Raw genomic sequence first — 23862 nt, 5'->3', positions numbered from 1 at the left:
TATGAGAATGCTATGAAAATTATCTAGTTTAATATTTGAGACTGTTTTATTTCACCAGACTTTAACACACCCCTCACACTGAGCTATCTAAGACTATCTAAAGAATAACTAGAATTATTATGTTCAGGTAAGTCTGCTTGCATTGAATTTTATTCTAATAGAGAGATAAGAATGGCAGAGAGGACATAGCTATGACTTCAGCAGGTGCTGGATGCCTCTATTTATTCCGTATCCACAGCAGAGGTTTTCTGATGTCTGCATTGCCGTAGTTCATTCCTACTGCTCCATCTCAAGGGCCTGGGTAAACATACCCTATCTTGAAGCATAGACTCTAGATTTCAATCTATTTTCAACTCTCCTGAATATATAAACATAAATTCACACACCAATGAAGATTGTAACACTGAATTTTAGGTACAACTGGTTATCCAGAAACACAGATCACTAGGAATTGGATTTGCAGGTGCTCTTCTCCTTCTATACTGGGTTACATTGCATGTGGAGTAAAACTTCATGCCCATTCAGTCTTTGCTGCTATAAAATTGGTTGGAACAGTTGGTATTTTTAGATTGCCATTTATCCCTTGTAAGGGGAATCTCTTGAATATCCAAGATTGTCTTTTCACTTCAGTCCAAAGCAGCTCTTTGTTTTATACCTTGTCTTTGATGACAGAAACACTGTCACTGGATGGCACTTTGGAAGAAGCATTCTCACTGGGGGACATGGCAAAGTTCTGTTTAACTCCTCCAAAATTCAGCAAAATGAATCCCATCTGATAAGCATCCCCTCACTTTTAGAGAAAGACTCGCAGCCTTACAATGAAACCCAGTGGAAATCCAAAGCAAAAATTTTCTTTGTGAAACCCAGAGTATGTACAACAGATTTTACTAGGAACTTTTCCACCAATTGCAAGGCTTTTACAAAAAGACAGAAATCTTGCCTGCACTGGAAACCTGATCAATGAATTTTATTTCCTCACATGGTAAACTCCTCTGAAGTGTCAAAACTTTCTGCATAAATCTATCAGATTTATGCACAGACCTCCTTCCTTATTCAGAAAGTGAATCATATGCTGAAAAACCTTTAAGAAAAGTGGTTTTTGCGTAATACCAGGGACTGTTGGCAGCAGTGCTCCCTATTCCCTCAGGATAAAGAAAAAGTAGTCACCAACAACTGAGAGGCAGTTGTGGAGTGCTGGGATAAGAAATAATGCTGACTGAGGGAAAACTACATTTTTAACTGCCAAACTGTCTGTGTTTTAACAAAAATCCTTTGCAATTACCAACCTAAAACTGACTGACAGAAATATCAGATACTTCTTTTATTGGTTGAGTTCTAGGAAAACTACAGGACATCCATTTGCCCATCTGAGGAAGGTGATGGTTCTAACAAACTGCACATAAAAGGGAGGTGGCTCCTCGCTGTGGGGAACCACTTTAATATGATATCTGGCAGAGAATGTGCAGAACTTGCAGAGCACATAACTGCCCTTGAGGATGAGTCTCCCTACTGACACCTCTGTTTCACTCAAAGCCAGTCCTCAAGTGTACAACTGTTTAATGAAACTTGAAAATAATGCCTGGTTTAGCCTTTTTTCCCCCCATATTTCCACTATATTAAGGGTACTCTCTTTTGTTATATTCTCCAGTAAGCAGGTTTATGGTTCTTGAAAGTGAAGCCAAAAAATCCATGGAATCATAGAACATCTCAAGGTGGAAGGGACCCATAAGAACCAGAAAGTTCAGCTCCCCGTAGAGGCAATTTGAACCGTTTCCATAACCAGAAACAGCTACCTTATGAAAGACTCCCAGAGTAATTCAGGGAATCATTCTTGAAGCTTCCACATTTCACAAGATAACAGCCCTTAGAAAGAAAGGCACAGTCATCTTCTATCAATCTGAATGTTTCTTCTTGACTTTATAGTGGCTGTGTGTACAGCCTGTAGAATATTGTCTTCTCTCTAGATCACAAGAAACCCATCAGCAATTTTGCAAGATAAGCTTGTCCTGGTTGAATTGCAGGTCTTCTGAAGTTTGTTACCGAACTTTCTGAACTCTGGTGCTTGTATGTAAGACGCCTTGTCTGAACCAGCCACCTCAAGCTCAACACAGAAAGCCTTTTGCTCTGAAGGGACTGCAGCTTCCAATACTGGATGGCACTCTGCAATCTTTTAACTTCTAGTTTGGTGAGACAATATGGTAGAAGAAACAAAGAAACATAAAGAAGTCCCTAAAATTTAACTTGCTGCCAAGTTAGATACCAACCAAAGAAAAATGAGAGTCCATGGGCTGCACAACCAAGCAGGCATGAAGTGCATGCCAGGAAGGACTTTGGCAGACTGAGGGTAAGAAATGGTGCAATGCAATAAGGGAAAGGATTCACAACATGCCAACATTGTGAATTGCCCTGTGACAAGGGATTTCTGCCTATAGAGTTGTATATTTGGAAGACAGAAAAGCAGTGAATCGAGTTAAAAGCAAATAGGCTTATTGTTTAGAGTTTTGGAAATTTATGGTCAGTTCATCCAAGTACCCCAAAGTTTACCTTCCCCTGAAACTACTGCACTAAGTTGACCTTCACCACAAACTCAGCCTCAGCCACCTCTGTTATCACACTGTAATCACAATCTTTTTCAAATCATCATTTTGGTTCTGCAGATAGTCAGGTCTGATTTTTAATCACTGACATATTAAGCATCAGCAAAATAGTTTGCTTAGCTGTTCCATTGGCAATTTTTAAAAAGGAATGAAAACATGTACCCTTTTGATTACCTTGTTAAAGTGAGTCATGATGGCATTATAGCAGTGCTCAGTATTTCTGCTGTAATTAAGAAACTGTCATATTTTTCATTAAAATACATTCTTTAAAATGATACTTTTAACTTGGTCATTTCAATCAGGACCAGCCTGAAGTGTAGCATGTGCATGCAACATGCCAACTAGATAAAGAACATGACATCTGAAATTTGTTTTTGAAAAAAGGTAAGTATTAAAATGCCCATTACATGCATAGTAATTTATCTATTTTATATAAACATTTTCTACATTTTAAATAAAAAATAGCTTTCTGTTCTTGTAATTGGTTTTTGCAGGTTTTTAACCCTGCTCCAAACTGTAAACCACACTGTGCAACACCAGAGAAAAAAGATTATTTTGAAATAAATGACTATTTACAAGGCATACAAATATGAGATGTGAAGCAGAATTTGATGATTTTTTTCCCAACATTTAAGACTTAGAGCTTTGTTATTTAAAAAAAAATCTAAAATATCTCAGAGATTTAACAGGAGATGATAAAAATCAAAAATCTTGTACATAAGAGTCAATTAGAAAAAAACTGGGATAAATGCATATTCAGTGTATGGTATCTAAAATTATATAGCATCTATTGGTTTGATATGAGACTTAAACTAGATAATCTAAGACTGAAATTGCTGCAAATATTCCCAGTGCAGGTGTTTCAAGTAGTAACACTACCTTGCGAAGAGTGCTCTTTCTCTAGCAAAATTTTTTTTGCTGTTGTTGTTGCTATTTTATTATCACTTTCATTAAACTGGACCCAGTAGTAGAAGGGCTATTTCCATGACAACGGATTAGTTTGTCTAAGAGGTCCTTTTACAAACTTGAGAGCACTGTATTGCTGCAGTGAAATATGTCAGGGTGTCACATGAAATAGCTCTACCACTCAGGTGGTCAGAGGGGAGAGAAGGTCATTGAAAATGACCTGTTCTCACATGAGAACAGAATCACTGGAATAATATTGGTTTCATGGAAGAAGTAATCCAAAAGAGTTTTTAAAAGGTACCTCATACTTCAGTTGAGGGAAGTAATCAATTTTTACTAGTATCAGTTTTTTGTTGATTAATTAACTATCTAGGTTCAACAATGTACATATGGGATATATGAAACATCCACAAAATAGAAAATTCATCCTGGGAAAAAAGACAGAATATGATACTCCTGTATCAGTACTGTCAGTTCCCACCCACCCATGCCAATATTATCTCCCATTTTCTTCACTGCTATTCAACACATCTTTTCTTCACCTTTACAACTGACATTTTTGAAACTATAAAATGCTCTGTGCTGCTCAAACTTTCTTGCTTCAATGCTGTACAAGTAAAGCTACATCCTTTGTTACTAATATACACAAACCTATTGGTATGTGACTTTGACTGCAGACTGAGAACGGGCTATAAATTTAGAAATCAATATCTAACTCTATCAATATTCATTTTACTTTTTCAATACAAAATACAAAGGTGAAAGAGCAGTAAATAAGCTGGAGTACTGAAATAAATTGGGTGTTCTTGTCACAATTAATAAATGTTTAACCAATCACACTGCTTGCTGCAGAAGTCTGTGGCTTTGTAAGGTGTCTGAAAGTAGCAGGTGCTATCCTTGTGAGACTCAAACCCAGAGAACATGTTCCAACACCTCGTTAGGATCGTTCTCATCAGTACTACTGGACCTAACGGCATAAATTACCATTTTCAGCACTGTGCAGATTTTCACAAGAGTTAATTTACCAAAGTAGTTTTTTCCAAATGCAAATGGGAATTTAGGAAACACTCTTACCAACACATTGACTCAGACCAAACTTTGCCAATTTGCAGTCCATGTAAGAAAACACTTGCAGTAAAGGAGTCATTTACAGACAGCCTTTCAGGTTTCACTATGATATCAAATACAAACAATTATGAGGAGAATGTTTTTTTCATTTCTAACTTCTGCTCATCTAAACAACTTCTGAATTTTTTTCTTTTAAGAAAGAAGCTCACAAATTCTTCCACATAAAATCAAACCCTTCTCTTCCCATATCTTAGCTAACTAAAACTACTGAAAGAAGAATAATCAAATAAGCAATCTCTTATTTTAATCCCAATTTCCAAACGTACATTCATTCTAAAAGAAAACCCCGTTTCTTTCATAAAATCTTATGGAACACAGACAAAAAGCAAGGCCTGTGACAGACAAACAATAATTTTGCCATAGAAAGGTTAGCCTTTAAGAAAACTACAATAATCTGTAGCATGCTATACATAGTTACAAGCTTATTCAATGTTTACCAAAGGTTCTATTTGCTTAAAAACTTACAAGGATGACGTGCTGAAAACACACAACTTTTCTAAGACCACAAAAAAAAAATTCTCAATCCTCCTGATCACAAGAAAATTGAAAAGATTTCCTTGAACTTGAAAAGAAAAGAAGGCACATCAGTTAAAAATTACCTCATATGATACCTTTATCCACCATTATTCTCTGTTGCTCTTCATATAAAGGCAAACTTTGGGGCAAAACAATTTCTAAAACTGGGAGTTCATGGACACATAACATTGAATGACCACATATTTGCCTTAGTATCAAAATATTGGCTTTGTAAAGTTACGCAGAGGACCCAGCTTGTAAAACAAAATTCTGAACACTGAAAGCCCAAAGTAAAGTGAATAATAAAATTAATTTCACGATACTTGATAACCTCTCAGTACAAAGTGACATCCTCTAGTACTTGAAAGTTGTGAAGTGAAAATCACCTTGTAGAAATAATTACATTATTCTCTCTTCAGTCATTAAGTATTTTTCTTTTTCGGTTCACATATGTTCAGAGTCTTAGAAGCTGACCCATAGATTGTCTTTTTTTCATACTGCTGCCACTGAGGTACTTTTATAACATTGTTAATATTATTCCTGGTCTGTTTCTGCCACTGAGGTTTGAAACAAAGACGTTTAAGGAGGGGGAATTCAGTTAGAACACAAGTATTAAGCATGTCTCTAAAGACATCTACTCGAAATATATTTGAAAATTCTATGTATTGCAAATGTTGCTGCTGTAGTTTATGTATGACTAGGACATGCAGTCCAGATTTCTGTATTAGACATTTATATAAAGGCTCACATGGGCTCACATACAACTGAATCTTTCCAGTATGCACATATGTAATTAATACAGCAAACTGATGAGAGTCCTATAAATCACTGCTAAGTATTGAAAAAGTAATTTCACAGCAGTGACATCAGCAAAATGCATCCAATGGTTGTGACCTCGCATCTGTAAAAATCTTTTAGAAATGTGCTTGCATGGGCTTCCTGTTTAATCTACAGCACTAATTTTAAAGCTGTGTTTCACAGCTTTGTCACCATATTTTCAATTGTTTACCCAAGAATTCACATCCTGACTTTATTGTGCAGGGTATTTAGAGCATTCATATGCAGAAAACAAGATGCCTCAGGTCTCTTCCCTTGTAACGTTTGAAGGGACATAAGCAGTAATCTTTGCTGTCTCAGTATATGAAAAAAGATTTATTGTCTTTAAAGAAGCGCTGTGCTACAAAGGACTGGAAATTGGCAATGATTGCAGGAGAGTGGAGGGAGCCTATTTATTTCTTAATCTTTATTAATAAATAAGAATAGATCGTATTTGAAGTTATATGGGAAGTTATTGAATTTATCAAGCTTTTCCCCAGGTCACTGACCTACTGCTTTGTGTTTAGAGATTTAACATCTTGTGGTTTGTGCTCTGTCCCAGGGAAATTGGTTACCTGTGGGTCCTGGCAGGGGAGCAGCTTTCCTTCTCCGCTTGATGTCTCCCATGCACAATGATCCTAAATGTACACTGGTTTGCCTGCAAGTAATTATAGGAGAAAACTATTAACAAAGGAAGAAAACTGCCACATAAATACACAGCTTGTATAATCTGAACCTATATCAAAACATTCTCAACCAAGATGAAGCTGCACAGTCAAGCCACCAATCTTGTTTATATCGAAACATAATTATGTTTGTTGACAAGCGCTCAGTATCTAAATGCAGCATCATAAATTGTTACCGGAATGAATAAATATAAATATAAAGGGAATGCTTTTTAATTTTCAAAACTGGCAATCTGTCTAGCTCAACATAAAACAAAAACACTGTTGCTCCTGACAGGAAAATAGCTAAGATTAATTATCTAAAGAGATCACAATGCTGTTTGTAGGTTATCAATTGGCTGGTAATGCTTTACTGTCAGAACAGCATTTATTACATGGAAAATATTATCAATTTTTTTAAGGTAAGATGAAGAATGAATGAGAAAACATGAAACAGTAAACTCTTCAAAGATGCATGAAATAAACTTGTAGCATAACAATTTATCCCTCCTAATTCACTGGCAAGTTGTGAGAATACCACGAAAGCACAATATCTGTTAGGCTTCTTGAACAATTATGAGCTTGCACTTGGAGGCTGGAAAATTGATGGAGATGCAGAGGATGGCAAACAAACAAATGCTATTGCATTAAACCCAGCTATTAGAAGTCAGTACCACAGGAAATGGTAAATTTGGAATTTTCAAGTGTTGACTTTTGGAATAGAATCTCAAAGGACAATTATAGTTATTATTTTTCTTAAAGTAATATAGAATGCCTGCAGAATTGAATATATGTAGCTGACTTTTCTTTTTTAAAGAAGCAGAACAGAATGGGGGGGGGCAGAGAATGCAGTACTTTTAATATGTATCTATAAATGTTACTGAGAAACGTGTTTCTTACCACATAAGTGTAGTGAATTTTGATAAAGTTACAAGCTGAAAATTGTATCTGACAATCTACAGCAGTACAGTAACACTGTCACTCATGTGATCTGGTTTCAGTGTGGATATATGACTTACCCTTTACAGCATTTATAAACATTTTAAAGCTGGGCTACTTCTAAATGAATAACAAATGGTCATATACTGTGGAGAGACCTCAGATCTGCTCAATAATGTAAAAGAATGACAACAATGCCTTGATAAGTAAGATGACAATGTACAATCCTCTGCATATTTCTTCTAAGAAGATACAGTAGATTAACAAGTAGCACAGTGCTTGTATTTAAATAATAAAATATTCCAAGAAACTTATGTTTCACAGAGAAGTGCACTCTAGCTTCACCTAGTGAACCCTTATTTCAACACTTTTCTCCCTTTGTTTTAAGCCACATTTTCCTTGCAATTCCAACATGAAATTTTATCCTAGTTTAATATCAAGAACTCAACACAGTTGGACAGGTAAACTAACAGGATGATAATTTTCAGTTCTGAATTTAGCAAGAAATCAAGAAGTGTAACCCTTTCATAACTGATTGAATAATAAAGAAAATGAATATTTAAATACAGTATGGGGCAACATTAACTAAAGAAAATATATTTGTGATGTTTGATCACCAGTGGATCAGTATTTAACAATGGTATCAAACATGCAGAGTAAATTGTGTGATAGTCATAAATTATATATTCTACAGTGTGAAACTCTTGTTTTCTGAATGAAAAAGGAAGAAAGTCTGCAGGAATACAAGTAGGATGAAAGATAAAAATTAATAAAGTCTGGCAATTGAACCTGAAGACCTGAGCCACAGCAGTAACAGTGAGCAGCATTTGAGTTATTTTACCGGAATTGATTATCTGTTACACTACATTGAGATATCTAGATTATTGATCTGTAAGATTATGGTACTGGGGTCTCCCCACTTTTCCTCCAGGCACAGGGAATGGAGTTGCAACAAATAACACTAAGTAAGGACTACTTTGTTATTGTTGTCACCCTTCATGTAGAACACAGCAGTTACTTTTTAATATAAAATCAATGAACGTCTGAAAGGCAGCCTTGTTCCTTCAGCATAAATGAATCATTTGCCTTTGCCGATCACAACAACCCCATCACCAGCCAAGGTGAGAGTGGGTATTTCTTTGTTGTTGTCAAAAATTCCCTACACTACTAATAAATAACAATATGCTGGAGCACCAATTAAGCTTTGTCAAACCCGGTCTGATGGCCGCTACCGTCCAATGTTCAGCCAGCTTGTGATTGTAAAGCTGCATTTGGCTTCACCAGGGCTTAACATCTGATAGGCTCTGCCAGTGTAAATCACAGCAAAACAAAAAGCTCATATTTATTTATTCATTTATTTATTTAGAGAGGATCAGATAAGAACTATTACTGCTCTGGAACTGGCAGGTTAGACAAAAAGAAGCAGAGTTGTGAAGCTGCACAGTACATTTTGAAATGCCTGTAATGGGGGTATTATAAAGTAGGGAGAACTCTGACCCTCAATCAGGCTAGGTTCAGCATTATGTTTCTTAGCATTAAATCAGAAGAGAGTGGATTACAGAAAGGAAGAAAGCTATTTGCCTGCCTTCTTTCTACTTACCCCTAGCTTGCTTCCAGCTATCATTTATAAATAGTGCTCTGGAGGGAAGCTAGGCATTTTATTAGGAAAAAAATAAAACTTGTTAAGACCACCTTGCCTGAAAACCTGGCTTTTGACGTGCTGGTGACAGGGACTGCAGCAAGCGGTGTCAAATGGAATAATTTTTAAGGAAAGACAACAGGAACTTGTCGCCTCATTGTATGCATTTACAAATAGAGGCTTTTCAGAGTATTAGGCCTAGTTAAAGCTGCCCTCTGGATAAAAAGTGTTCCCAAGCAGCCTCAGACAAGCTTGGGAGACAAACAGATGTGACTATGGTCCCTGGCGTTTGGCAAGAACACTCATTGTCAATAGGAAAAATATGAACATGGACAGGGCATCAGCTGCACCATGGCCGAGCAGGCCTGCAAGTGTCACAGCAGCAGCAAAGTTGTGGCAGAGGGAAATAAGAGGGCTGCAAAAGCCAGGCTGGTGTGAACTTACACTAGCATGCCAAGAATTTTTGTTGTTGTTGTTGTGTCATGCCTCAACGTATTAAGCAAAACACTGGAAAAGCTGCTGTCAATTTTTATTCATTTTTCGTCTTGCACACAGTGCAAGATTATCCTTTCTACATGGTAAATAAGAGTCTCAAAAATGAAGACAGACTGGGAAGGCAGCAATAACAAAAATAATTGAAAAAAGCTATTAAAATAGCAAATAAACCCCACAAAGTTTAGTTATTAAATCCCATAAATAAATCCCACAGATCTGATACAGCAAACACTTTTATAGACACAATGACATGCAAAGAAATTCAAAAGCATTTATGCATTTTTGTGAAACATTCCCTCTGATGGAAATTTTGCTATTTCCTCTTTAAATAGCAGCAGTCTCTTTATCCTTTCTTTTTCTCAAGGTAATTAAGATAATTTCCCTAACCATGGTAACATGTCTAGAATTGTCTCTTTAAGCTCCCCAAACATATCTGTGCCTACACAACACAATCCCTTTTTCCATAATTTTCATAGCTCCACAGGCAAGTATTTTTGGCAAATGCCTTTTCAGCAGTTACACACATTCACCTCTCCAAGACATTTGTAACAGGTCATGTCAGATTTTGCCTACCCTGACCTCTGCAGTCCATGGACCATGTGGTTACATTCTCCAAAGAAACTTCTTGTTCTGTGGGGGAGCCAACAGCTAAGGTGCTTTAAATGCAATAAACCTACTGAGCCACTGAGGACCCAATGGGTTCTTCACTCTTTCACTGGTAGTTTTCACCCTTGCCACTATCAGAGTTAAAAGTTCACCAGTCACTAAGAACAGCACAATAAGATGGCTATAGGACAGCAGATACTCCTGAACACGTGTTCTAGTTCTCTGATTTATTACCTGCTTCTGTACTCACTATCATCTCAGGTGTAAAAAATACAAAACAAAATTTACTAATGAAGGCAGGCATGGAAGAGTGTTTTTTATCTAACAGCATTTATCAGATTTCTGTACACTAACTTGGAAAATCGGATACAGCACATTATTATGGTGTAATAATGAATAATGTTTTCAAGAAGACTGATTTCTATTCCATAATTAGATGAATTGGTAAAGATCAATACATGCCTATCCTTTATAATGCTATTAACATCTCCCACCTGAGGAAGAAACTCACAGTAAACAGTGACACCCCGTTCTGCCACAGTATCAGTGCATTCCTGCAGATGGCTGTAGAACTCTGCAAGTTTATCACCACTGGATGCTTCAGCTAATGGAAAGGCTTGATCAAAGTTTTTAAGCAAACTTTTTCGCAAGACATCACGAAAAGGAAATAGTTAACTGGTTTGTATTTTAGAAGGGACTTGAGAGAATTATTTTCAAGGGGAAATCTGAAACTCTCAGTTTTCAGGCTTAAAATATAGATAAAAAATAGATATTCATATGGATATGATTGCAGAGAGAATGCAGTAGGGACAACTTAACTCACTTTAAGCTTGAAATTACCTGACAAATTCTTACAAGCTGAAACGAGCAGGGAGAGTGTGAAGCAATGTTCACAGCACCAGTTAAGGATGGAGAAAACAGAATTCAATTATGTTTCTGTGAACCCAGAGAAACAACCTAATAAAATGATTAAAAAATTGAATGCGTGGAACAGCTCAACTTTATGAAAATCCAAAAATACCCTGAGCAAACCTCCTCTTATATAAGTATCTTTTACACAAAAATATCACATAAATGATTCTCCTTACACAGAAGCCTATCTTGTTTTTACGTGGCTTAAAATGCAGACACTGCCGTATCTGGTGGCCAGTGGAACACATCCATTAGTGCTGCTTAAATAAGGGAGTCTGGAGGAACTTGAACTCTTACTGATCATTCTTAAATTACCTCAAGTGGCAGACAGATGCCTTCAAGAGCACTGGAGTCAACAGAACAGTTTATGGTAAGTTTAGAGGTAAACACCATTAAAACCCTATTATATATGTCTTTCTAAACATCTCATAACACTAATACCTAATTAAATTAAGATGAACATAAAATTCTACATTTCCCTTTGATTGAGTCTCCAGAATTATGGATTAAATTAAAATGTATGACTCCAAATACACGTACTAAGCAACTGGGGCTGTAAATTTGGGAAGACTATTATGTATTATCTAGGTATAATGAATACTTAATCTTTGCCTCTGGCATGAGTATCAATATAGCCACAGAAAAGATGCATGATGATTTCATAATAGTACACTGAAATATGCAAGGCACATTTGTTTCTAAGGAAAATACATGAAAAACAATGGCTAAGCAAATTTATAAGGAAAGATATCTTCTTTCCTTTGTGGTACACAGTTTGTCAAAGCATGAATGCAGCCCCTAGTGTCTACTTGAACATCCAGAGAAGGGTGGCATGTGCAGTAATGCATGTGTCCCATGGACAGTTAGAGAGGGATGGTTCCTTGTTCACTTGCCTTCTTTTACTCTTTTGCTTTCTTTTCAATTTTCTCAGGTGACAACACTCAGGTAAAATCAGTTCCATGCTTGATTCCTCCTCATCTTTTACAAACAGTAAAGCTTTTCCTCAAACTTATCTAAAGGATAACCTCATCTATACAACAGATTGCTTCACCTACTTCTGCAAGAGTGAAAACCATTACATTAACCAGAAGAGCTATGCACTTTATTTCCCTTTTATTACATCTTAAAAAGATGTGATAAGCCCATGCAACTCTATCAAACTGCTTTCATACAACCCCAATCTGTTCACAACATAACTTCAAGCATAAGGGTGACATACCTGTATTATTGAGGGTCCTGGTGCATCCCATTATGACTAGAATACAACCTGGCCCATGAGATTACCTCATTGCTTAATAAATACCAAATCCTAACACACTCCTTGCTGTTATCTTTAGCAGGACTTTTGTCATTCAGACACAGTAGCTGTCCAAAATTTATCTGAACACTACAAATTGACACATTCAACTCCACACTGGCATAATTTTAGTGCACATGATGGAAAATAAAAACCTGCATGACTCCATATGATTTGACACCCATACTCAAGTCACTTAAGCACTTTATTTGTGAAAAGAGACCCTAAAAAATTAGTTCAGTAGTAGAGGCCTACTGCCCTCAGAAAGGATAATGCATTGTTTTTTCTTGGTTCTAATTAGTAATTTAAGCATATGTTCATCATTTAACTCTAAATGTTTGCCTTTTCCCCAAGCTCAAAGACAGCTGTCCAAGATGTGAATGCCAGAAAACATTTAAATATCAACATCTGTTGAATTATGTTAATTTAGTGTAATATAATTGGGCATGAGTTGGAATTGATCAAAAGTATATGAATTACACAAAGGCAAATCCAAACCAATATCTTGGTGTACAAACAAGTCACCAAGGAACGCTGAAGGAATAAACCCAAAAAATACACTTCTGTCAAGAATTAGATAATAAAAACTTTCTGTTTTCTTCAACAAATGACATGATTTCACATTTTCAATACAGGAAATTAATATTTACATTAGCTCAGAATATAAATTTCATATTAATTTAGAATATTTCTAAATATTTTGATGACAAGTTCCACTATTGTTTTGTGTGAAGAAATACATTATAACAATAAAGCTCATATTCATGCAATGGTGAAATGTAGTTTGAAAATAGGTTGCAGTAATAGAACATCAATGTGTTACAGGACATTATTTTTTCACAAATTCTAAAGCAAATATTTTTTGGTTTCTTCTTCATCTTGCAAATTGTTGCTATCTGAGAGATATGGGCCTCAGTCCAGCTCTGAAGTGATGCAGAAAATATCTTTATGACTTGAGCAGTAAACAATGGATCTGAACAGATACTTTAATGGAAGGACTTGCTAATGTACTCAGCTACACTATTTCTTCCAGATATTTCTGAATACATATTTGTTTACCAAGAATGAAATTCACTAAATAAGCTAAAAATGGAACAAATGTATTTTTCCGGAAAGATTTAAAAATACACATTTTAAAGTTCTGGATTACAGCCATATAGCGTTAGGTTAAATCATTGCAAGCATTAGTGTTGTGTTCAACATCTTTTAAAATAGGTAAAGAATTAGAAGCAACACTAAAAATTCAAGTATGTAATACAGTAGCACAAAAATGGAAGACGAAAATGAATTTTTATGTAATTTGAAGCAAGCTATCTAAATTTTTTTCTAAACTCTTTCTCTCACCACACAAAATCACAGTCTAAATAGAAGTCAGTGTGCTTATGCCTCAGAATTTTAGTTAACGTGCATGAGGGGATACTGATTTACACATATGATATTCAAGGATCCTTTTGAGATTAGTAGGAACCTGATGCAAAAATTGCAGAATTTAATGTGTAATAAAACCAGAAAGAGGGAAACCCACCCTTCCTTCATGCATTGCTATTCATCTTCGTCCTTATAATAGCCAGCTTCCATGTGCCTTTGTGGAGAAATGCAGAGAGACAAAACCAAATTTCTTGTGGTGGGGGAGACGATGGGACAAATGAGTGGTGGAAAACCAGAGCGCAAAACAACCTCCTTCACTGCAGAGCTGCTCAACCACAGCTTAAACAGTTTGTGGGATGACAGTGCAAGCCCCTGTGCACAGCTCCTCCTCAGACCTTACAGAGCAGGAAGGGTCTTCAGACATCTGAAGTATAAAATAGCTTTGTCCTCATGCCATTAATATTTTAACAGGTAAGATGAAACAAACAAAGTTTGAGCTCTGGAACACAAAGTTGTGCAAAAAGAGAACAAGACACAGCATCTAATGCGGCTGAACATGAGAAACAAGCACACCATATGCTAAAATTTGGTCACTTCAAAGTGAGAGATTTGCTATCAGTTCATTCAGGTGAAAAATTCAATCCAGATAGTACATCAGAAGGATCCAGAGTTACATAATTTCTAGACGTTATCTGATTTTTCTTTTTGATTTGCATGCTTTTAAAATCAGGAAAACATAACTTCCTGTTAGTTAACATAATCATATACCTGGAACTCCATTTTAAATGACAAATTTTCAGTGCCATTTAGCAGCTTGTTTATGTACTTTATTATAAAGTATATTAGATTTTAGTGCAAGAACAACAAAATTCAGCTAGTAGTTTTATGTTAAAGATGGAAAAAATCTGCTCAGATCACACAAAAAAACGTATTTGCAAAACAGAGTACAGTTCAAAATTTCTGCTAGTTTTACAAAAGTTCTCATTATGCAAATTAAAAGGCGGGACATTAGATGACTAATCAGCATTTATTCAATGGATACTTTAAATCTATCCATGAAGCACTACTGAGGCTCTAAGATTTCCATAAAATTAAAGCATCACACACTGGCTATATTTTGAAACAACAATTAAACTGTCATGGCCCTGTCCTCCTCTCCCATGTGAAAATCTTTTCAGCACCCTAAAAATAAGGCCACGGTAGAGAAAACTCAATCAGGAATTGCCCTCTCCCAAAACAGCATCATCTTTTACCCTTTCCAGGGAAGAAGAATACCAAACTGATGGAATAATGTTGTCCCTGAGGGTGACAGCAAGGGAGTGAAGCAAAGTGTCCTCAAACATTCACATAATTTAATCTGGAACTGCAAATATTATTAAGCAGCAATCATAACAGCACAGTTACTGCTTCATGGCACTCCAAAGAGGAGATAAAACTGCTTAGTTGTTAATTTCTAATGATGTAAACACATTTGGATTTTAATGTTGTATCTGAATCTCCTGCATTATTAGCTCTGGGGTTATAAGACATTAACTTACTACCTTTAATAATTTTACACTTGAATTAAAAGGCATGTTTAAATATGACTTTATTTTAAAGTATTTTTGTTGAGAATATGATGGCATAATATTCATGTAATGGCAGAAGCAAATCACCTAATAAAACAGCTATGCATTCCTTTGCTTTTCTGCAGTGTAAGTATGTGCACATCTTGGTGTATAATTTCCAAAACCTGGCTGAATTTACCTCCTCTGGTATTGTAATTTCATTCCACAAAAGCCACATCAAACAATTACAGTTCTTGTAATTAACCAGTAGTCTAATGTACAGTTTTCTTATCCCAATCCATTAACAGCTGCTCAAAAAATGTAGTAATTAATGGTTTCATTTATTTTTGGCAAACCTGCACCTCGACAAATAGTTTTGTATCTGTTGCAAATTAGGACTCTTTCCCAAACAACAGATGACACGATGGGAAAGTGGGAGCAGGCAGAATCCTTGCACATCTTTGTCTCTTTAGAAGATCAAATAAAGAGCAGCTGTAATGTTATTTGTCACATCTGTGTAAAAAAGTACCATGTTCCATATCATCAGATGGAGATGAACAAGTGCTGTACAAATGCACAAACAGGGTTTATCCTTTAAAACCAGGAAAGACAGAAAGTTGCAATTTTAACCAAAACAATGACACACTTTTGAAAAGCTCTCCTCAGGTTTGGTGTAATTCTTTCTCTTACAAGCTTTATTTAAATACTAATTCATGGAGAACACAGTTACAAGAAGTGAAATCACGTGACAGTCATCCTCTTGTATCAGCACAAGGCACAAATTTAAACTGGACTGAGAACAATTAGGGAAAGGAGGGAAAGTGAGGGCAGAAAAAAACATGAAGAATTTCAGGCTGTGCTGTTCACCATGGCAGGAGAAGACTTCAAAGCCTTCTGGCCAGCTCATGTGATCACTGGAGGATTGGCACACATTAATTAAATTCTTAAAAAAGCCACAGTTAGGTAGGTGAAACCTGGCATGTAAAATTCTACTCCACCTTGAAAACTTTCACGAGTATGACTTAGCCTTCTTTCATGCCAGGATTGAACTGCATAGGAACTAAAAGTAGATTTTTTTTTTTTTCTTTTTCAGAGGTCTTTGGGGGAACATTGGCACGTGGAAAGCCAATACAGAATTATCAAGATTCAACCCCAAAAAATTACTAAGTGGTAAGAATTTGTGTGCTATTTTCCTTTCAGTTTCTCAATTCAAGCATGTTTCAAATTATAGTTACAATACAGTAAGAAAAAATAAATATGTAGATGAAATAACTCATGGTACTTAACAGGAGCACACTACAAAAGAAATATGACACAAGACCTCTATGTAAAGGAAATAATTACACGAGAGTAACTTATTCACAGTCTGTGGGTTTCCCAACCTGCAATTCTCTTGCTTCCAGATTTCAGCATAAATTATCTAGTTATCACAGCAACTGTATGACCAAAGGCAAAAGATGGTTAAGTATTCTGGTTATTCTGTCAAATGAGGACAAAGGTACTTCCCCTCTTCATAATGGTATTGTGAGGAAAAGTACATTATGTATTTAAAGACAGAGACATAGTTGTGTGATGGAGGTCCACCCCTACAGTAAACAATTAAATTACATGTTCAAAATCATGTTACAGCAGTTCAGCAAAATATCCTTCAACACTGTCACCATTGCCGATCAAAGGAATCTCTTAGCCACCGAAAAATCTCCTTTAGGTAAGTTTTTAGGTAATTTTTTTTTTTGTAAAATTTTAAGGAAGTGTCTTAAGAAAACATATTTTACCTTATGAGGGAAGCAGGCAAAGAGCCCATGACCAGCTTTGGCAGTTCAGCTGCCAAGCAGCAACTTGTTAACTCCCTGTAACTCAATCATGTGCAATTGTTTGCCCACTGCCTCGGGCTACAGACAGACATTTGGTCTGCTAACAACTGCGCCAGATGAAGACATTACTATCCCAAGCTATTTGTTATCACACATCTGCTGGAGATTATCATCTCCACAGCTCTGCTGGAGGAAAAAATCATGTGAGCAGGCCTTAATATGGTTTGTACAAAACCAGCCAATTTAATTTAAATAGGTGAGTTGAGCTAACCAGGCTGGTTTTGCCCAAAGCATATTAAAAAAATCAGAAAAACCCCCTTCTTTACTGGCAAAAGAATAGGGGGTGAAAAAAAGCAGCCAGAAGAATTATCTATCACCTTTAAGCAGTGTAGCTGCTTTGGGGAGGAGACTCTTCCCATCCTAATGTAGAGAGATAATGTAAACAGAGAACTTTTTCAAGGCTCTACAGGAGAAGGAAATGCAGCTTTTAAAAGAGTATTTTTTGGTACTGTTAATAACTTAAAAAATGAATGGGAAAAGTATGTATTCACAGATTAAATACTATCTGTACATAGTATAGATAGTATTTAGAATAGAATAGACAGATATACTGAATTGTATCATCATGTGTAATATAATCTATTCTGGTTCTAAGTTTTGTGGTGCAGGACTGTCCCCCTCCTTAACATCTGTCCATCGGTAGCCATATCAACAGTTCTCTACAAACTGATTATCTTGCCACTAGCAACAGTTTGTACAGGATTAGACAATTATCATTAATGTTGACAGAAGAAACCTAAGACATTAAAGCAAGTGCAGTAAAGCTCATCCCAGACAGTAGGATTCCACCACAACGAGACAGCTGCAGACCACGTCCACACTTAGAGCTCCACACCTTTCTGATGTATTTACAGAGTAAATTATTCCACAAGTCACTGTTCTAATGTAATGTCTACATGCTTAAACAAGAACTGTGTTCAGCAACCCAAAAGGGGTAAGAAAAGTCAAGGCAAGCATAAAAAATTGTGTATATGTATATATCTCAATACACATATGAAAACCAGGAACAAGCTCTTCCAGAAAGGCAAACAAAGAAGAAATACAGATACCTGAAAACCATACAAAGAAGATCCAGAGAAATTCAGTCTTGCTAAAAAACCAGATTAGACTGTATTCTGGATAAGTAAAATAATTTTATAGAATGTCCAAAACTTTTCCACTACTGCTGTTTCTCACTGCATTTAGCAACAAAGAGTAAGGCAATATAAGGTCACAGCCACTGCTTTTCATATGCATCTTTTTAAGGAGATTACTCATCTGAATTAGTTTGAGGTGTCCATATATTTTTATTATCTATCTTGTAAACAAGACTGCATGCTTTGAGGTTCTAAGACAGCATATGGCTTACTAAAAACAAGATTTTGTAGTTTGAAATATTTTTTTAAAGTCACTTCAAGTTTCCATGGCAGACAGAGAGAATTGTGTTTTTCTGAAAGAGCACAAATAATTATTTTGAAATAACTTGACTCATTTGGATGAATCTTTATTTACATTGTAATATTAGTTTCTTATGTAAGCTCTACTTGAACAATACAGGTATTTTTTAGAAAATGCTAATCTTCAGTCTTGAATTTACCACCTATTACTTGTACACAAACCCGCCACATATTTATTGGGATAAGAGTCTATTAAGGTACTGTTAACTGGATGTGAAGAGTGGTTAAAGATAACTTCAGGTTTTCAAGGCCATTTTACAAGTCTCTATTCTAACTTCTTGTGCAGGTAAACATCAGTTCCCAAGAGCTTCACTGGTCAGGACAACAAACACCTAAGTTATGATTCTGAATTCCTCAAACTCTGTTTTATTTTGCTACAGCATAAAAAAGATCCTGAAAGACTCGGAATATAATCTGTTTCTTACTGCTCAGTTTAAACCCACATTAAACTCTCAGTTTTGTGTAAGCAGTCCGATAGTAAGACTGCATTTATGGTGAAAATTCTATCTAAAGTTAAGTAATTCTAAAATTCAGAGTGAAAATATAATTTAACAAATAAACTTGCCAGAAAATCTATGCAGAAATTTTCAGAATTTTAATATAAGAGTTTTGATAGACAAAGATAATCAAAATTTCTATAGATGAATGACTGACACTTCTGTAACCTATGTTTGAGAGCATGTAACCAGAACTAATATACAATGAAACAGATTCTTATTTAATACATATATTAAAAAAATATTGGTATACTTTTCCAGGTAATCATCAAGGTAAGTACCTAAAAATATTAAAAATTGTGGTCTGGGTGACCACATATATAGTGAAATTCAACTGCCTGACAGGAAATTTTCTCAACTGGTACCACAGAACTACATACTGATATACATTTATTACAACTTTTTGATGAAAGTGATTTATTAACACATTGTCATCTTTACTGGACAACATAAAAATTCTGTAAGGTGTTGTGCATAGCAAGATAAGCATTTCTGTAGATTCTGTTTTGAAAAAAACTAGAATTATAATAATTATTTGGTAGAATAGATTCAGCAGGTGACTTGTACATAAAAAAACCCTCTAGAAACAGACTCCAAGACCAGTAAGTTCAGTCTTGAATTTTTTGTCTTTTGAGAGGAAGGAAAGAAGATGGAGAATAGAATTAGATTTGTTTTTATTAAGTCTTCACAATGAAATGTTTATTGTCAAAATACAAGAACAATTTAAGTATTATAGCATTTGAGTTATCTTCTTGATTTCAGATATGCATAATAGAATTTTGTATATTTCCAGTGCTTAACTTACATGCCAGAAGCACAAACCTTACTTTGGCATCCATTTAGTTCTGATTTTCTAAATAGATTAAGTTTGATAAAAGTGCAGTTGCATAGTCAACAAAAAAGGTCTAATACTCATATATAAGGCAAAGATTATGCCATGTAAAAAATTCATGAAAGTAAGTCATAAAAAAACCCCAGAAGACCTTTGAAAATACCCCAAAAGAACAGTGTAAATTTTACATAAAGATTTAAGGAATCAATAAATTCCTAAACTGTACTAAAGGCAAATACCACATTAAGTTACCTGCTGGCTGTTTTTACAGAGCTGTTCTTCTTGTGTCCCCTCTCTGAGCGGTTGTCTCGCAAGAGTTGAAGCTGTTAAAAAAAAAATAATTCAGAAGACTCTCACAAACAATGCCTTTATTTGCTCTTTAGAACTGCTATCTGGACAATGCAGTTATTTCCTCTCTTGAGTAATCTGTCAATAGCTTTCACCCATGACTTTTGAGATGAATATTAATAGAATTTTACAATAATAGTTAATATGTAAATATATATATATATATATAAATATGTAAATATATATATATCCACTAATTTAAAATGCCTAAATAATTGAAAATATAAGAATCAAAGCATTTTCAAAGCATAAAAGAAAGTTATGCAATTCACAATTTCACAATTAACTTATGTGTAAAATTTTATGATTTTCACAATTTCAATTTAAATTTTTGAGGTTGTATAATTAGAAGTGTTGGAGGACACTTAATTTACAAAAAAACTAATCATGTTAGCACTTGTATCTAAGCAGTTATGAAACAGTTATAAATTCTTCTGAGCCCCGGGAGCTTTAGTAATTTGCAAGCTGCAGAATAAACACAAACACAGTATTAAAGTTTCCTGTAATAGTGAGGAAGTAGGAGTAGTGAAGCATCTGTTTAACTGAAATGATGACTCAGCTTCTGAAACAAGCTGTCTTTTATTTTTAGACAAGTAAGACTTTTCATTCAGACTATCTCCAACACTCTAAAGTCTATTTCCAGCATTATGATGTTTGTCAGATGAGTCAGGTGCACTAAGTAAAAAACAACCATCAGAATACTATACTAAAAAAATTAAAACCGGACAGTATAAAACCTTCACAAATGTTTGAAATGTCTCATATATTGAAGAACAAATAAAATGAAAGACTGTTGAGAAACAAAGTAGAGATAAATTGACCTAATATTCACAGGAAGACACTTCAAAATCCCGTGGAAGTTAGGAAATCATCAACTTCAAGACTCGGCCAAACACACCTTCATGTCGTAAATGAGCACAGACTCCAAAAACTGCTGCCAGTCTGAAAAACTGAACGTTTTCCCCCCACCTTCTACAGCTTCCTTCCTGTACAAGGAATGCTTCCTGTCATTTCAACTATCTCGTTCTCAGATGCAGTAAAATAGTTTATAACTTAAATAAATTTAGTGAGAATTTCATTGGTTGTCAAAATTACATTACACCACTATTACACCATTTCTTTTCTTCTGTCTTATCAAAAAGCTCAAACTCCTTATGCACCGGTAACATCTATAACTCATAACATCAGCTTTAGTTCACAAGTCCTTATTAATCTGTAAGTTACAAATTCAGTTAACTTCCAACAACCTCTGACAACACAGCTCTTAGGAAAGATGAAAAAATCCATGTAAAATACAAAATTACCTAAAATTTACTATTATCTGAATAAAATTGATTAATTCATTCTATACCAGCTAAGCAGACATTTCTCATCTTCTAGGCTGAAAATCAATGCTGGCATGTATGATATACATTAAGTTACTTCTCATTTGGGAATTTCCTTATTTTTCAGCTCAGAATTTTTTAAGGAAGTAAACAGTACAACTTCAATTAACCCCGTTACATGAGATGATCAAGATTTAAAAAATTATTCAAACTCATAGTAATCTAATTCTTTTTTAGATGTTTCTTCAACTAGGAAAATTATTTCAAAATAATGACCGTTAAATATGATTTATATAAAGCTGTCTACTTAGAGCTAAAGTGTCAGTGTTATTGTAACATGCTGGAATCTCACAATTTACAGCTAAAACTACTATGTTTTATCTACTCTGACAGTTCTGGGTAACATTGCTTGCTCTGGAGTTCAAAAGAAAGGAGAGGGAACAGGAAAGTTTTAAACTATGACTTACTGGAGCTACAAGTATTCATGATGGATAATCCTAAAATTAACCTTCTAAGGACTCTTCAGATTTTATTTCCTTTTGAAGTTTCAAATCTATTTACATTTGCAAAAGTACCAGCAAACTGAGACAGATCTAAGGAAATCAACTGTTATATAGATTTTTTCCAACTTAAAGAAATGGAATGTTTGTGTTCAATTTCAATGCATTGATGATATATTCAGCTACTTTTACTGAACAGGTGAAGTTAACTATACATTTATGAAATGAAACCAGATTTATTTTCACATTTTATAGTTTTGGACAGTAAGTTCTGTTTAGACCATTCTACCACTCATAAAGGTATTCCTCCATCTCTGAAGACAAGCTAAAGAACTAAGTGCTATGCTACCAATCAAATAATAAATACAGCTTCATATTCCTGCAACTACATCTCTAGGCTTGGATCTCCCAGGGACTGCACTGTGGGAGCTCAGCAGACAAACTAATAAGGTATTTTCACCAATATTTGTAAACAACGATGGAGAATTAACAGCTCCTGTTTTTCTGCTGTAGTCATTGTAACCAATGAAATGCAGAAAAATGGAACCGAAGATCTTCCTGTAGAAGCCTCTCCACCTGTGTAACTGGTTCTGTGTTTCTTGATTTTCGCAGCAAAATGTTTTGCTTTTCAGCATTTTGAAAAAGGTAACATTTGGAGATACCACAATTGACAAAATTATTAAAAAACAAAATTCAGAATTTCCACTTGAATGTTAAAACCTCAAGAATATTTAAGTGAAATTAAGTGACTAATTAAAGAGTTTTAATTAAGACAATTTTGGAAATACACTCCTGTATGTTTGCTCCCAAGAAGATATGAAATTATACCTCCTTTGTTGAAATTTCTTAAAATATTTGCCCACTACCTCTGGAGTAGAGGTAGTTAAAGTTCTTTATACATCTCAAGTAAACTGTTCTTGATCAAAGCAGTTCTTACCTGGCTATGTTCCTTCCTAGCCCCAGGGCTAAACCAGTGACTGTGGGAGAAAAAGAAAAGACAGTTTTAACAATATAACTAACAAAGCACATGCTGTCATATGACCAGTCTGTGCGTGCTTTTGGGTATTTTATTGCCTGCCAGGAAAATACAGCCTTTGGCAATGGTTTATTTTAATGGGCTATTTTTATTGAACTCCCTAAGTTTGTAACAGTTCTGAAAGAATGTATCACCGAGTTCACTTCTGAGTAGCTGCTCGCTTTGTAAGTAATAATATTTTGTCAAACAAGCTAAAATAATACGTAAATGATGGTATTTTAATATCCTACAATGCACATGCCATAAATTAGAGTAATTCCATATTTAGTACTGAAGTGGTACTTATTAATGATTATAGCTGAAAAGACTTTCAAGTAGTTTGGACTACCTGCTACCTGTTAATGTATTATTTCACAAACTGAGCTCTGAGATTGAATCTAAAGTGAAATGCCAAGTCTGAAAACCCAGTGGCTTCGTATTTCCATACAACTGCAAAACTGTGACTATTGGCAGCCTTATTTCACAGAGATGGAAATTCGGAGTAAGATTTTGACACACAGGGCTGTCAAAATGTGCCTCTTCCCTCAACAGCAGAAAAAGCATAATACTGGTTCACATACACACTGTGGTCACAAAGAACTGA

At 35.2% G+C, this 23862-nt stretch overlaps 1 protein-coding gene across 1 annotated transcript in view; it reads right to left on the bottom strand.

Annotated features, from left to right (window-relative positions):
• Positions 1 to 23862, bottom strand: part of GPATCH2 (G-patch domain containing 2) — a 118572-nt gene that overhangs the window by 9122 nt on the left and 85588 nt on the right. Inside the window, exons 7-9 of the mRNA XM_071425955.1 lie at positions 23181 to 23220; positions 20323 to 20393; positions 6539 to 6621 (exon numbers count right to left, since the gene is read on the bottom strand). Coding sequence (XP_071282056.1) covers positions 6539 to 6621; positions 20323 to 20393; positions 23181 to 23220 — 194 coding nt within the window. The remainder of the gene's footprint in view (positions 1 to 6538; positions 6622 to 20322; positions 20394 to 23180; positions 23221 to 23862) is intronic.

This window comes from Agelaius tricolor, unplaced genomic scaffold (assembly GCF_023055355.1).
Source record: "Agelaius tricolor isolate 1412-34295 unplaced genomic scaffold, bAgeTri1.0.p SCAF_1, whole genome shotgun sequence".
In the NCBI taxonomy this organism is placed as follows: Eukaryota; Metazoa; Chordata; class Aves; order Passeriformes; family Icteridae; genus Agelaius; species Agelaius tricolor.
This window is presented reverse-complemented; position numbering and strand designations above follow the sequence as displayed.